This window comes from Neopsephotus bourkii, unplaced genomic scaffold, assembly GCF_033783945.1.
Source record: "Neopsephotus bourkii isolate Nb327-2 ecotype Australia unplaced genomic scaffold, CSIRO-AGI_Nbou_v1 NB_1513, whole genome shotgun sequence".
In the NCBI taxonomy this organism is placed as follows: Eukaryota; Metazoa; Chordata; class Aves; order Psittaciformes; family Psittacidae; genus Neopsephotus; species Neopsephotus bourkii.
This window is the reverse complement of record NW_026901989.1, coordinates 347,804-365,000: the sequence shown is the minus strand read 5'-3', so window position 1 is coordinate 365,000 and position 17,197 is coordinate 347,804. Positions and strand designations below refer to the sequence as shown.

The 17,197-nt window shown below is 38.6% G+C and overlaps 1 protein-coding gene across 3 annotated transcripts in view; it reads left to right on the top strand.

Moving 5' to 3' along the window:
• Window positions 1-16,709, top strand: part of TSHZ3 (teashirt zinc finger homeobox 3) — a 65,509-nt gene extending 48,800 nt beyond the window's left edge. For 2 of the 3 annotated variants that reach the window (XM_061369891.1, XM_061369892.1), the window contains exon 3: window positions 11,068-16,709. In XM_061369891.1, the coding sequence (XP_061225875.1) occupies window positions 11,068-14,264 (3,197 nt within the window). In that variant the 3' untranslated portion in view covers window positions 14,265-16,709. The remainder of the gene's footprint in view (window positions 1-11,067) is intronic. The other variant, XR_009727922.1, reaches the window with a different exon arrangement.
• The last annotated feature ends 488 nt before the right edge of the window (window positions 16,710-17,197 follow it).

Below are 17,197 nucleotides of genomic sequence, written 5' to 3'. Positions count from 1 at the left end.
GGTCGATCAGATTGTACCAGGATCAATGGAAGGACTGTGTGATCCCTCTTAGGCTGTAATGTGTTCACCTTCTTTGGAGAGAATTCACATACACACACATTTCTCTGTCTTAAAGCCATTTATCTCAGAATGTCAAATTGCAATAATTAACCATTATTGATCTTAAATTCAATTAACTTCATTAACACAGGTCATGATGAGGGTGCTTGTAAAGGAAAGGCTCTTGACAAGTGACTTTTCTTATATGACATTAAATGTTCACAATTGTGGCTATAAACTATTCATATTGTGCCACAGGAACATCTTTTAAAAATGACAAGAGTTTGGTTGGTGGCTCTAAAGTGACATTTTAATCCCCTCCCCCTCATCCTCTAGTTCTCAGGGTTTTCCAACAAATTTTCTCTTCAGGAATGAGTGGACCATTTGTTTCCAGCACATTATCTTAGCATGGTATTATAGCAAACCTCTCCTGTTCAAATACTGTTCAGTTCAATAGCTAGTGCTAGACAGAGACTCATTTACAGAAGCGTATATTAGTGTAGTTAGTAAATGAGTGAAATAAATATTCAGGGCTGCTTTTTCTTTTTTTATCCTCACAAAACAAACTCGGACCATCTCATAGGGGTAATTCTTGGAATCCCTGATTTCTCTGAGTCCTAAGGTTCATACTGCAGTCAATACCTGTTTTCCTTAAATGAGGTCTGAATAAAAACTGTGAAAGGACACAAAGCTTTGTTGGTCCACAGTGAACTCCCTTTTTTCATGGAGAAACTTCATTAGAAGTACAAGTTCACAACAGCTGAAATCGTGATTGAAATCATTTGGATTTCTGCTATACTGTTTATAGTTACATGGAGTTTATTGTAAGGAGGCACTGCAGCCAAATTAGCTATTGAAACTACTGTCTAAAGAACTTCAGTGGGAATTTCAAATTTGCAAGAAAAATTAAGGATTGGGTTGAAGGTCTTTTGGTACATTTTGAATGTCTTAGCTAGTCATGATCATTTATGAATAAATCTTCAAGTAGAATGACTCACTGTAATATACTGAAGCATTTTAGGTGGAAACATGATTTTTAAATGCTTCACAATGAAGGCTGCAGCTCCAGAGGTGTGTGTTAATATTAGTAAAGTTAAACACAAATAGAGAGCCAGTGTTCTGTTTACTGTAAAACTGGTAAGATAGAGACAGATTAGAAGCAACCAAAGATGTAGGAAAATTACAGAAAGGAAGGTGTAAGATATTTTTTTTCTTAGTCTAAAAAAATACTAAACTGAATCAGAAAACTCTGAGAAATGTGGGTAAAGAGAAACGGCAACATCAGTTTTGTTCAGAAACAGATTTCTGTGACAATTAAATGGTCATTTTGTCACTACATTTGCTATTTCCACTCCACTATACAAAGCATTTACTGAAAAGAGGCAAGGCAGAAGCAGAATGGTTTGATTACTGCATTTGAAGAAACTAAAGTTCCTGTACAACATCTGTTTGCTCAGTGAAGGATTATAATAATTAAGAGCTATTAGAGCCATATTGAGAACTTTTATGCTCATGCCTGCTTATCCTGGAGTTGGCTGTGAATCTTATATTAGTTTGTTGAATGCCCCATGTGCTTTTAAGTGATTAAAAGATGGCACCCAAATGCTGATATCAAGCAGAGATTGTGTCACTATGTTTTAGTACCAGTTCATACAGAGGATTTGGCTTCATTTTACCACAATGTTATGACATACATTTTTAAAAAACAGACCAAAACCAAAACAAAAAAAACAAACCACCAAACCCAACAAAAAAACTCAACCAACCAACCAAAAATAATCAAAAACAAGCCACCAAAACAAAACAAAAAATTCCAAACATTTTTTTTTATCTGTCATTTGAGAAAATGCTAATTCTATGATTAGAAAAATTCTACAGTCAAGAAAAAAACTAAGAAAAAAAAATTACCTTCCAAATCAAAATTAGGGTGAAACTGTAACATGAAGCTATTTTCTACTTATGAACATTTATTTCCCACTGTAATATTTGCTTGTCTGGAGTGGGAAACTCTAACCAGTCTGTAGTTCTTCACACCAAGTAACTGTTTTGGAAACCAATGGAAAAGCACTCTGTCTTACTTAGAGTGGATCACATTTATTCATGATGAATAATTTATACAGCAAATGTAGGTAGGTTTTTTCTGTTCCTAATGGACATACTAATTATAGTTGTTAAGTGTATGTGAAAGTTTTCAGAATATGGGGCTGCTTGTGAACTGTTTATTTCAACAGTCGGAGCCTGGCTCTTGGATCCCTAATGGGATCATTCTTTGTGGATGGTTAGCTGACCCTTAACTTCCCGAGGGGTAGCAAGGAACTTTATGATCCTTCAAATGATGTAAATTTGTAACTTTGGTGTACTTGGAGGAAGGGCATCCTTTCCCCAGGAACTTGGAACGGTGGCAAGGGAAGGAAGAGGAAGTTCTACATGAGTGTTGATGAAACCAAACACCAAGACCCTGAACTGACTCAAACCAAGTCACAGTCCCTGTTACCCATTTGCCTCCTCGATACCTAGTCCTGATAGTGCTTGTGAAAGGCTGTTTGTGTGGTGGTGGGGAAGGCCAAAAATTTGGGTTTTTTCCCTTTTCAGCAGGATTAGCCAGACATTTCAGGTTTATAGGGGCTGTTAAAATCTCTGCTTTCCCAGAGAGCAAAGATGGGAACGAGATTGATTCCACAAAATACGACAGCAAAGAAGGTGCTTCTGTTGTCACTGGAATCCATAATGTTTCTCATCCTTTCCACTTGATTGCTGTGGTCCTGCACTGTCTCTTGTAGGCAACTGTGGGCATACAGTGGGGCATATTCTCCAGCTTCACCACAGCTGTGGTACTTTTGTGAGTCAGTGTATTGTGCATGTGAGACTGCAAATTGAGGACAAACTTCATAAAAATCTGTTTTCTTACCCAGGCATAGCCTCTTCACTCCTGTGAAGCTTCTCATAAGCATATCATTTACTTCTGACTGTACAATATTGATATCTGAAGACAAGTTTTATGTGAGGAGGTCACCTTAGAAATCTGTCTGGTTTTGTTCATTACACATGTGAGTAACTTGGACCTTGGGTCTCAATTAAAGTGTTTTTATCTTCAGATCCCTTCGTGTCAAAACCTTCTTGTAGACGCTGTCAGATGAGCTCTTCAAGTGAGATGGATCTCAGACTGATCCTCACTTAACCCTACCCATAGAATTGTACGTGGACAGGACCATGTGCTTTTCTACATGTTAGAGAGAAGTGGTGTTATGTTTGATGGGTGGATAATTTGAGCAGATCTTACAAAAAAACCCTGCTCAGCAGGTTGAATTCAGGAGTTTAAGCCCTGGGCAGGAAGCAAGGCAGAGCAGAGCTTTGGGGGAGAGAAGCATGATCCATCATGTTACATATACTCTGGTAGAACCAGCATTCACTGCATACCTGAAGTCCTGCTCTGTGCTGGGAGCAGAAAACTCTTTGGAGGAGACTTGTGACAATACTTCTAATTACTTCAAAAACCTTTCCTATTTTCACCGTTGTGAAAAGAAGCGTGCTGGCATCCTGCAGATTCAGCATTTATTGGATCTCAGCAGCTTGGCTCAGAGGAGATTTGTAATCACAGGCTCTGGGTTGTGCAGAGTACACGCACCTCTGGGTATTCACTGAGTATTTTTATCCTTAATAATTGTTTAAGCTAAAAACTGGCAATTATTTTCAATTATGCACATATATTGTACTCGCATAAACACACTGTGAAGAAGCATAGGAACAGAAATATAAACTTAAACCATCTTATGTTATTTGTAAATAGTTGAATTAATATATATTAACATACAGGAGTTACAGGCTTGTTTACTTGTCTTCTTGTCTGGCACAAGGCAAGTGATTTTTAACAGCTTTGAATTTCCAGGTATGTAGCTATAAACTGTGGATAAGAATGTTTCTTCCATGGGATTGCTGTCAAGAATAAAACAGTCATAGAATTTTTTGAACACCTCAGTAGAATGATGCTGTCCAATAGCACTAGAATTGTTTCTAAGCCATCACTTAATGTTATGGCATCCTTTTTTTTTCAGGTGTATATTTAATTAAGGAGATAATACATAAATGTGACAATTGCATGGGAATCTCCCATTTAACAAATATCTAAACAGTATTTTGTTTCAGAAAAAGGTATGCCTCCCTTGTCAGAATTAATAGCAATTTTATAATGTTTACTCTCTTCATTTGTAGGTGGCCTGTATGGTACATTTCATATGGCAGCATAAAGTCTAAAGTGAACAGGAAACCTGAATCCTGTAACCTCCTTTAAACTACACAAAACTCAGGGGAGTTGGGAATGAGAGGAGGAAAAGGTGCTTACTGTAGACTTGCTTTGTTCTGTTCTTAAATGGCTGCCACTTTAATGACATATAAACTCATTTCTTGTTATCATCTCTTCACTGTGTATTCCTGTCCATATAATCCTCAACTCTTAACACTTAGAGTTGATTTGAGCTCTCTGAAGTTGCTCCAAATGTAATTCCAGTTTAGGATGCTGGATCAGAGCAGCTGGCCAGCTTCCTCTGGCCAATTCCCGAGCCCTACTACAGCTGCAGTATCCTCATGAAGGAGCAAGTGCAAGTACACGTCAAAGTTTCTAGTGTCTAATGATAGCCACCCATTAGAAGGGCATGCTATATCGCATCCATCCACACTGATTCCCAGCAACTTAAAACTACTCTTACTGGCATGAAAAGGCTGCAGATTTATCAACATACAAAAAAATTCAGCTAAACAAGCATTAATCATGCACATCACATCAAATTAACATGTTCAAAATTAATATTCTTGACCTTGCCGGTAGGCAGAATAATCAGTCTTCCAGTAGGATCATGCACTGGTGCAGGGTACCAGTGACTTCAGCCAATGTGTGAGAGAACTGCTGACCTCTCCACTTGGAAATAACATTTGTCTCCCATAATAGACAGTCCTGCCTCTAAGAAACACAACCTTTGACCTTTCTAACAGGAATAATATCCCTGTCAAGGTGCTGGATAATCAGTATTGCCATGCCCATTTAGAGACAGAGTTGTCATTTGCCACTCTTGTACCCAGGGCAGCCCCGCATACCTCCGGGTTCTGTTACCAAATGAGGAACATGCTAACGTCTCTACCAAATAGTGAAGTCTCAAATACAATTTCAGTTACACATGAATTATTAGTCAGTCTCAGTATAGGAATAGCTCATGTTGTGGGTGAAATGCTTGCCTTTCTTCCTGTAAGTGGAGGCCCGTGGAGTGGGAGTTTTCTAACAGACCAGTATAACTCTTTTATATGCCTTCATTTGCATTAGGTCTTCGATAGACTCCATCCACTGAGTTGGTTTTCTCTTGCCTCTGTTCATTAATTTTGTGAGTAAAGTTCATTGGCACAGTCAAATAATCTTCGTGCTGTTGTTTCTCTCTTGGCTTTCTCTGGACCTGTGTTCAGACTGAGCCCCCTCTTTATTATGTATGGTCTTCCTGCTCTTAAGTGTGAAATGTATATGGGTTCAGGATTTTAAGGAATTGATGGTTTGGGAGATGACACTTAGTATTACATGATGATTTCAAACCACGCATAAATAAATAATAAATCTGGTTGTAATTTTTTTAAGGAAAAGCTGTTTGGTTAAAGCCAAAGATTTCCAAGCAGCTGAATAGTCATTTTTTTTCATGGGAGAAAAATATAGAATCAAAGAATGGTTAAGGTTGAAAAGAACTTAAGATCATCTAGTTCCATCCCCACTGCCATGGACATATTTAAATGTTTTGGTATTTTTTAAAGCAAAGAGCTTGTATGCTAGTTTAAATATGCCTTTAAGCTGACAGAGGGGAGATTTAGATTAGCTATTAGGAAGAAGTTCTTCCCTGTGAGGGTGGTGAGGGCTGGCACAGGTTGCCCAGAGAAGCTGTGGTTGCCCCATCCATGGCAGTGTTCAAGACCAGGCTGGGTGGGGCTTGAAGCAAGCTGGTCTACTGGAAGGTGTCCCTGCCCATGACGGGGGATTGGAACTTGATGAGCTCCAAGGTTACTTCAAACCCAAACCTTTCAATTATTCTATGAAACATACCCCAGTAAATTAATGGATTTAGAAGTCTTTGCAGAAAAGCACGATTAAAACAAGACATTTCATAAGTACTGAAATTAAATATTTGGATAGAACCAAGCCAAAATGTATGGTCTCAGGTGCATTTTTCAGCGAATAAGGGAAGAATTGTGGAATGGATTGTATGGTGGAGAAGAGTAAGTTTTGTATTTCCATACAAACTCTAGGAGATATGTGTCTGACTGGATATTGCTGTGGAAGGGATGAAAACCATGTGATGTTTTTCCTCTTCCCACTGAAGAGGACCTCCAGCCATCGGGGTTCAAGCCAGTAACTGATGTGCTGGTGAGCACCTCAGAACATTGCTGAGTCAGGCCTGGGACATCAGTAGAGTAAGAATTGTTTTAGCTGCACGAAGACTTCCTCTGCCTGCAGAGATGTAGTAGATGAAGCTATTTCTCTGCTCTTGTATAGTAGATCTCTGGTGTCTGTGTGGAGCCAGGTGTGTGAGTTTATTGGTGGATATATAATATGTAGATTATTTTGGGTAGTGATGGATCACAATTTATTTCACTGGCAAGGAAATGATCCATAGCTCAGTTGTGAAGGTAATTCCCTCTTGTGTGGAAATTAATTGCATTATACCACAGTTTACTGATATGTATTGATATCAAATGTGTTAATTTCATTATGACCTAGCACTTCAGTTAATAATTACAACAAACATTACTGAGGGAAATATTTGTTCTCAACCTTATTGTGGATGCACCTGCGATAGGTTTCAGAACCCCTTTGATATCCTCACCTTCTGTATAAACTGGGGAGTGTGCTAGGGACCTGCTTTCCATTTTGGTCAAACATTATGTCATAGTGACATCAGTGTTCAACTTGCAGGCAATTTTCTGTGGCTTATGTTGCCCCATGAGGTGTAAAATGAGAACTTTTTCAAGAACTGTAATTTTTTTCTTCCTTTACTTGGGAAAAACAAAATCCAGAACCACCTAATTTCTTTCACTTCCATTCTTACTAACTTCTTCTGTTAGAGCTGCCTTTAAAGTTGGGCTTGTTTTTTTTCCTCTCTGACTTTTCTGTTGAGGCATTGAAGAAGAATTCAACAGACACCCCACTGTTTCAAACATTAACTCTACATTTTAAAAATATCAAAGACAAGCCTTATTTATTTATTTATTTTTATAAGAAGGAAACAGCTGAGTAACAATGGGCTGGAGACAGTGCTTCTTAAAGACACTTTCTCCACCAGGCAGTGAATCTCACAGAAAAAAAAAAAATATTTAGCATCACCTCCTGATTTATTTTCTGTTTTTATATTCTCTTTGCTCTTCTTGTATGTACTTAACCAAACAAGAAATTTCTCTGCTTTGGGCCTCCTTGTCCTTCTTTCTGTCGCAGTGATGCTGTTACTTTCATCTGTGCTCAAACCCAATACAGATCATCTCTCTCCCCTGAGCAAGATCTGGCAGGACATGGAAGGATCAGAGATTTCCTTAACTGCAGATGGGCTCCTTTACATGAGTACCTGTACTGAATTCCATACTCTCTGCTTCAGAGCATTAAGGACTGAAGATTGGCCTTAACCCTCTCTCTTCTTCTGTCCCACGTGTTGGTAACCGTTTAATTAGGTTTTCTGAGGAAATGTCTCAGCCTGTAGTGGTACTGCAGGACCTTTGAGTATGCCCCAAGTCTGCCATCGCAAGTTGGTCTGAGACTTGTTGGGTTGCCTTATATTTCCCTGAAGGCCCTTGGAATAAGGAATCGGAAGCTAGTGGTGTAAATTACAGTTTGGATTGTGTTTTACATCTTAGGCTAAGATATTTCCTTGAGCAGCCTCATCTCTTGCATAAATCTTTGGTTGCGAAAGTTGGGGGTAATGAAACAAGTTGGGAGTAATGTTGTGTTTCATCCCTCCTCTCCTTTGTATAGGGGAAAGAGCAGAAGGAGTTGTTCAGGCTGTAGTTTATCTGAGTTGCAGATTTCTGGGTTCCATTCTATGCTGTCATTTGTGCCTCATTTCCTGCATTTCTGGATCAAAGACTGATGTCACAAGTTGGCTTCACAGCTTGAGCTAAGGAAGGAGAACAGCTATAAAGGAGGCAGCTCCTGGTTAACACGCAAATATGCGTGATAGTTGGTGAAAAGGGCAAAGAAAGCATGAAAGGTAAATAGATTTACATTTAAATGAGCTGCATGCTGGAGGCTTTCCCTAATGTAAAAGTCGCTCTCTAAAAATACTGTGAATGTGACAATACAAGTGTTTCAGTCCAAACAAAATCTGTGAGATTTCATTGGTAAGAGAAATAAAAATATAAGGAAACACAGACTAATTCTGTGCTTGTTTTTGTGGCCCTTGTATGTGTTGACGGGGACTTTCCATTGTGTGCAAGGACAGATCCCAGGGCTTTGGTGTGGGATGTGAAGTAGGAATGGGTGGCACATGCTCACACTAGCATTCAGTGGACAAAAAGAGCAAAAGACAGGTGTACCTTCAGAGTGCTTTGGTGTGCCATCTTGGCCTGCAGATGGGAGTGAGATCATTATAATTCAGGCAGTGTGGCAATAACCTTGGATTTTCTTTACCTCATAAAAAGGGAATTATTCGTCAGCTTCGCAGCAGAAGCAAAGGAACAGGAGTTGTAATAGAAAAACTGTTTCCACAGGGTGGAAAAGAAAAAGGGTGTGTTTGCTGTCGAAGCATAGATTTCATGCTGTTGTTCCTTCTTTCCATCCGTCCTTATTTATATCACTGGGATATGCCAGCGTGGTTGGCAAGTAGTTGATAGACCATTGTTTACACATTATCAGTAGTTATTCAGAATTTTTCAGCTTTAGAGAGTAATTTGAACTGCTTTGGTCTCCTTTGCTTAAATTGTTGGTAGAGTTCAGAAACATCGTGGAACAAATAGTTAAGGTGAAAAGCAATTTGTACCATCCATAGGGAATGAAAGTATTGAGTGAAATCCACCTAATAGGATTCTTTGCACTGTTTTCCTTGCAAGTATTTGCAGGATAGGTGCTGATCCTGGGGATGAATTGCCAGCATGACCGTAATAAACAAAAATCAATAATATATTTTTCAAAATATTTTGAAAAATCATGAACTTATTGTCGAAGTCTGGCCTTTGTATCAGCATCTTTGAAAGATCTTAGAATAAAGTTTTAAATTTTTTCAAACTGTGTTCTCCCAAACGTTAAAAATAGGGCCCTTGCTGTATGACTTTTCTGCATTGAAATTATCTGAGCTGAAATAATCTAATCCCTATTTTGTGTTGCTCTTATGTGATATGTTTGTGCTTTCTTAGGTTTAACTTCTGTTCTGAAGATCAGATTATAACTTTACATGCTTGGAGGAAGGTTCGTTACCCTTCATGCATGTTAAAGAACAGTAGCGGATATTTTGTATTACCTAACTGAATGAAGAAATACTCCATGTGAAAATAAAAGCCTGATTTCATTGTTACTTTAACAGTTGTTTTCTCTCTTGTGATTTTCTGATAACATTTTAACATATTTTCCCTGAAAGAAGTTTTCAAGGTTCAATACTGTATATGTGATATCTGCTATACTGTTCTACATTTTTCATTCTGTTGGTTAAATTAGGGTCTTTTGGGGGTGTAAACTTATATCTTCTCTGCCTGAATAAACAAGATATAGATTATTTGATGTGTTTAAGATACAGATATCCACACTTTGCACATGTGTTGCATAGAAGGTCAAAAGTTAAGAGTCTTCAACCATAGGATCTACTGGTAATGTGGTTTGGGTTTCTTTGGTTGGTTTTTTTTCCAAAGTTTATAAATTTATTTGTAAGAGATTGTAAGTAAATTTTTAAACTCCACTTGATACAGAGTAGTCATGCTGTATTTTTGCTTTCTTGCTTACCTGTAAATTAATGCATTATATAAAAATAGGTAATTTTGATCAGTTACTGATCCTTCTCTTGGTGTTTCCATAGTCTTTTTGCAAAAAGGAAAAACTTAGTACACTTAGAATGTGTAGAATATGTGCCCAGAAACACCATGGGGAAAAAAAAAAAAAAAAAAAAAAAAAAAAATTTGTTTACTGTCAGTTCCCAACTATCCTATTCAGGAATAGTATCTTAGATTTACATCACCAGTTGCATGACTTGAGGGGAAAGAAGACAGGATCCCTGTTGGGTGTCCGTGTAGCTTATGCTGAGTAAATATTGACAAAGTAGTCTAAAGAGCAAACGCTTTGACATTTGTAAGGTCCACTGGAAGGTCTTGTATATATTTATACAGCAAGAATGAATGCAGCATACCAATTTCCTTGAAGTAGCTCCTGACATAATTCTGCATGGGCTTTCACATTGAGAAAGGTAGGTTTAAATGTGAATAGGTCATTTGTTACTCCCATAATGAATATCCTCAAATTGCTCGTAGTTAGTTGTTTCAAAAGGTTGCGTCACCTGCTTTTAGCTTTTCCTACTCTAAAAAAGAATACTACTAATAATGATAACTTTAAAAAACTCAATTTTTTATTATTGCAGCTGAGGATTTTTTTACTTCCTAGAAATTTTTGGTGTTTGTTGTACTCTATTAATGGTTGAATCTCAAATCTGTAATGAGCAAAAAATGCTTGCTTAATTTAAATTGTGAATCTGTCTGTTAAGAAATGCATTAGGGGTAGGAGAAGCATAAGACATATTAATTGACAGACAGGAACTGCTGTCTCTGAGGTTGATACAAGTAATTTATTACTTTAGAAATGAATGCCACCTCCAGAATGTGCTTCATTAATTTCAAATTTAGTTTTAATTTCAAGCTGTTGCCCCTTGAGAAGAATAAGGTGGCAAATTATGTTTGAAGAGCAGATTTTTTTTCTTGCTCTGAAGAAACACTAGATTTTAACTGTTTAATTTTACAAATAAATATGCTTTGGCTAAAACATTTAAGCAAAAGTATGATCAGCAGAAACTAACTTGCATTTTGTTCTCCTCATCATAGCCTATGTTTCAGATGAACTAAAAGCAGCAGCATTGGTGGAAGAAGATGTGGAACCTGATGAAAATGCAGTTGATGGGGAGCCTTCAGCAAAATATGCATGTCCAGAAAAAGACTTCAGTAAGAACTGCCAAAGCTACCAAAACTCTCCAGCAGCTGAATTTTCTAGCCATGAAATGGATAGTGAGTCACATATCAGTGAAACAAGTGACCGCATGGCAGACTTCGAGAGCAGCTCCGTCAAAAATGAGGAAGAGAGCAAGGAGGTCTCAATACCACTGGAAGACTCTACTGTATCTGATAGTTTAGAACAAATGAAAGCCGTCTATAATAACTTCCTCTCCAATTCCTACTGGTCCAATCTCAATTTAAACCTTCACCAGCCGATTTCAGAAAAGAACAATGGTAGCAGCAGCAGCAGCAGCAGCAGTAGCAGTTGTGGAAGTGGCAGCTTTGACTGGCACCAGACTGCTATGGCTAAAACACTGCAGCAAGTTTCTCAGAGCAGAATTCTTCCTGAACCAAGTCTTTTTAGCACAGTTCAATTGTACAGACAAAGCAGTAAGCTTTATGGCTCTATATTTACAGGAGCCAGTAAATTCCGATGTAAAGACTGCAGTGCTGCCTATGATACTTTAGTAGAATTAACAGTGCACATGAATGAAACAGGACATTACCGAGATGACAACCACGAAACTGATAACAATAATCCCAAAAGATGGTCCAAACCTCGTAAACGGTCTTTGCTTGAAATGGAAGGGAAAGAAGATGCCCAGAAAGTTTTAAAGTGTATGTACTGTGGTCATTCATTTGAATCTCTTCAGGATTTGAGTGTTCATATGATCAAAACAAAACACTACCAAAAAGTGCCTCTGAAGGAACCTGTTACACCTGTAGCAGCAAAAATTATCCCAGCTACTAGAAAGAAAGCATCACTGGAGCTTGAACTTCCAAGTTCTCCAGATTCCACAGGTGGGACACCAAAAGCAACAATCTCGGATACCAATGATGCGCTTCAAAAGAATTCTAATCCTTACATTACGCCAAATAATCGCTACGGTCACCAGAACGGTGCCAGCTATGCCTGGCACTTTGAGGCGAGGAAATCTCAAATCCTGAAGTGCATGGAGTGCGGAAGCTCACATGACACTCTGCAGGAACTCACGGCTCACATGATGGTGACGGGACATTTTATTAAAGTCACTAACTCTGCCATGAAAAAAGGGAAGCCAATTATAGAAGCCCCAGCGACTCCAACAATAACATCTTTAGTAGATGAGAAAGTCCAGTCTGTGCCCCTTGCTGCCACCACTTTTACGTCTCCATCCAATACACCTTCTAGTGTTTCCCCTAAATTAAATATTGAAATAAAAAAAGAAGTAGATAAAGAAAGAAGCATTGCTGATGACAAAATGAAAGACAAAGAAAAGTCAAGTGAAGATGAGGAGAAGTATGATATCTCCTCAAAATACCATTACTTGACTGAAAACGACCTGGAAGAAAGCCCTAAAGGGGGATTAGATATATTGAAGTCTTTAGAAAACACAGTTACATCAGCTATAAACAAAGCCCAGAATGGCACACCAAGCTGGGGTGGCTATCCCAGCATTCATGCTGCCTATCAGCTGCCCAATATGATGAAGCTGTCATTGGGCTCATCTGGGAAGAGCACACCGTTAAAACCTATGTTTGGAAACAATGAACTAGTATCGCCAACTAAAAACCAGCCCTTGGTGTCTCCTCCAAGTAGCCAGACCTCACCTGTGCCAAAAACAAACTTTCACGCCATGGAAGAATTGGTAAAGAAAGTCACTGAGAAGGTGGCTAAAGTGGAGGAAAAAATGAAAGAGCCTGAAGGGAAGTTTTCTCCAATGAAGCGTGCGACGCCTTCACCATGCAGTAGTGAAGTCAGTGAACCCCTTAAGATGGAGTCCTCCAATGATGGTGGCTTTAAAAGCCAGCAGAACAGCCCAGTCCCTCAGAGAGATGGTTGCAAGGATAGTCCAGCTGTAGAACCTGTGGAAAATGGGAAAGAGCCTGTTAAGTCCATTGTAAGTTCTTTAAGTAGCAGCACAGCTATCATTACTGACCACCCTCCTGAACAGCCATTTGTAAATCCATTAAGTGCACTGCAGTCTGTCATGAATATTCACCTTGGGAAGGCAGCAAAGCCATCTTTGCCTGCTTTGGATCCAATGAGCATGCTGTTTAAAATGAGCAACAGTTTGGCAGAAAAGGCTGCAGTGGCCACCCCACCTCTACAGTCCAAAAAACCAGACCACTTAGACCGTTATTTTTATCATGTCAACAATGACCAACCTATAGATTTGACGAAAGGCAAGAGTGACAAAAGCTGCTCTTTGGGTTCAGCGCTTTTGTCATCTACATCGACATCTTCTGCATCTTCTTCATCTACAGTGACAACAGCAAAGACATCTGCAGTCGTGTCATTCATGTCAAACTCTCCGCTACGCGAGAATGCCTTGTCAGATATATCTGATATGCTGAAGAACCTGACAGAAAGTCACACATCAAAATCTTCCACACCTTCCAGCATATCTGAGAAATCTGACATTGATGGTACCACAATAGAGGAACCAGAAGAGAGTACACCAGCTCAAAAAAGGAAGGGACGTCAGTCTAACTGGAACCCTCAGCACTTGCTCATATTGCAGGCCCAGTTTGCAGCTAGTTTGCGGCAGACTTCAGAGGGTAAATACATCATGTCAGACTTGAGCCCTCAAGAAAGAATGCACATTTCCAGGTTTACGGGACTTTCAATGACCACAATTAGCCACTGGCTAGCCAATGTGAAATACCAGCTCCGAAGGACGGGGGGAACTAAGTTCCTTAAAAATTTGGACACTGGGCACCCAGTGTTCTTTTGTAATGACTGTGCTTCACAGATCAGAACTCCTTCAACTTATATCAGTCATCTTGAATCGCATCTGGGTTTCAGGTTAAGAGACTTGTCCAAACTGTCCAGTGAACAGATTAACAGTCAGATAGCACAAGCAAAGTCACCATCAGAAAAACTGGTGACGTCCTCTCCAGAGGAAGATATTGGAACTTCTTATCAGTGCAAACTTTGTAACAGGACTTTTGCAAGCAAGCATGCTGTTAAACTTCATCTTAGCAAAACACATGGGAAGTCACCGGAGGATCATCTTCTGTATGTTTCAGAGTTAGAGAAGCAGTAGCATTTGCTTTCGATTAAAATAACTGTAATTTGCTTTGAGGAAAACTGTCAAAGACGCCTTAAAGCTACTGTTTAGTTCTTGGCACATGTTCTTATTTTAACTCCAGAGTCACTCTGGGCTGAACTGTTTTGTATAACTGTACAGTGTTTAAATAGAGGTGCATAATCAGCTGTTGTTACTGGTAAAATATGAAGGTTAAAATGCAGTGGTAAGTGTTTGGAATTTTGTGTAAATTTGATTTAGTTGCTGTGCATCCCTCTGATGCATCAAGCTGCATGCATTAACTGACAGTTTAATTAAGCATTTATAACTAATTCTGGTGCACTTTTTTCATGTGACCTAAGTGTGCTGGTATTTCTCACCCTATAATCTTTAGCCCTCTGAGTACTTTGAAGCACTTTTGCATTAATTTGGTAAAAATGTGTGGATATGTTTTTTTTAAACCCTTACCAGCTTAGTTCCAGTTACTAATATGAACCTCCATTTATGCAGAGGTGTCTCACACCTTGAAATTTAAAAACATAATTTTCACATTGAAACATAGTTGTATATATTGTATAGATTTCAAAATCTCTTCTGGAAAATGTGATTGTGGTTAATGGCATTTTCTTTTTTCTTCAGCATTTTTAGCAACAGTGGGGTTTGTACCTGATAAGGCCCAGGTATAAATTGTACCTATATATAGTGTATATTTCATTTTTTAGATCAACGGTTTTTCCTTTAACATCCAAACATTGTAAATTATATGATGAAAGATACCACAGATAGCATTTATAAAGTATTCAGAAACATTATTCTTAAAGCAAAGTATGTTTTGTTTTGCTATACAGTACATCTATATTAGTAGAGGTTCATGTTTAAATTATACATATTTATTAGTGTTGCTATCTTTTGGTTTTGGTTTGGGGTTTTTTTTTTGTTAAACTGTCTGAAGAAACAGAAGCCACGGACTGCATTCCTGGCATGCATTCTAACTGTTTTGCACAACATGACTTTTAAAGGTATTTATTAGTAAAAAAAAATAAAAATAAAAAAAAGAATAAAAAGAAAAAATTCAAAATAAACTCAGTGCTCAAAGGGTTAAATCTATTTGAAAAACTTGTACTGTATTTCCTAAACATTGATAAAGCCTTTAAAATGTTTGTACTGTAATACTTTGCTTAAAAAGTTATGAGGCATTCGGTGATATAACCTCTTTTACTTATTTATAAGCGCTCTTTGTTGTTATTTCCTATTGTAGAATGCCTTTTTATTTCAATTGGTAACTTTCTGTTTTGTTCTGCCTAATTATTCTCCCAAGATTCCATACTGCAGCTTTATCTTTAGGCATATGAAAGGTAACCCGTGGTTACCAGCACACTAAGTGATTCTGTTCGTCTCCATTTTTGGCAGTTAATTTGCAGAAGTAACTGACAGCTGACACCATATGAGAATCTACGTATAAAATATTGGCATGTAAACAGCACAGACACTGTAATGCACTCTGTGCCCTGTTTTGTTGTTGACAATGAAGCACCATTATAAGACTCTTCATACAACCTTTTTTTCTACGGCAGCATTAAAATTGTCTTTTTGCTATAATTTTGTGTTGCGTTCACAATTATGTCTGAAATGTGCTACGACTAACGAGCACATTAAAATTAAATTGTATGCTATCTGTTTATGACTGAAGCTTGAGTAGGTTTCTTCATCTGCCAGGTGCTGGCAGTCAAAAGCTGCACATAAATCAGTGGAGTTTTAGTGAACTTTAGCATTTAAAGAGCAGGGCAGCACTTATTCAAAGGCTGCATTAACACGTTTTTTTTTCTCCTCCCAGAAAAGATAAATGAGCATTATAACTCCTTTTTAAACATCAGGTAAGGCTGACTGTGAGGATGGGGTTTGTGAGCAACGTGTGGAAAAGAAAATAGGTGTTCTGCTGTGCTGTGTATTCAAACCCAGGCGGATACTGCTGCTCGCACAACTTCCCCCGGAGTGTATTGAGTCTGCAAGTGGCGCTGGTGGGTATTTCATGGCTTAGGAATCCCCTCTCCATCTACCTAGCATTTTCAAATGACAAGAGTAGGAACCTGAGACTACTGACTTCAACTTTGTGTTTTTGAAGTGAGTCCTCTCATGGCCCTACGTGCTGTTAAACAGCATTTGCAGCAGATAGCGAGGGGAAAAGGAGATGAATAAACAAATGCCAGATAAACACAAACAAGCAGGAGCATTTGATAATGACAGACTTTTACTGGGGTTGACAGGTCAGTCCATCAAAACTTTTGAAAACAATTTGCATCTCCAAAGCACCTGTATTATAGTGCATGTATATAATGTCTTTTGCCAGTCAGGTGAACTCAGAGTCTGGAGATGGTTACATGGGAACCAAAACCACCACTACAGCATTTAATAGTCAGGTCTTAAGTAATAACTAGCATCTGAATGGCAAATATACAGTTTCCTGTCTTTAAAACGGAAGTATTTTACTGTCTTCCAGTAAGCAGCTAATTAAATTATTGGTCCCATTCTTCTTGCCTCTTCCTCTTTCCCTTTCCCCTCCCCTTCCCCTTCCTTTTTTCCCTTCTCCTCTCCTCTCCTCTCCTCTCCTCTCCTCTCCTCTCCTCTCCTCTCCTCTCCTCTCCTCTCCTCTCCTCTCCTCTCCTCTCCTCTCCTCTCCTCTCCTCTCCTCTCCTCTCCTCTCTTCTCCTGTCTCTTCTCTCCTTTCTTCTCCTGTCCCTTCCCACTCCCTTTTTCTCCCCTTTCATTTTCATCTTTCTCTGTAATAGTAAAGGCTAGCACTAGATTTTCAAAACTTGAGCTTTCTGTGCATCCAATAGCAAATGCTGATAAGCAGACCTAGTGAATGGGATTAATGATGAGGGCTCTGTTTTTTTATTTCCTGTTGGCACACAGTTGTATCTGATTTTAAGGTCATTTGTGTGTCAATATCT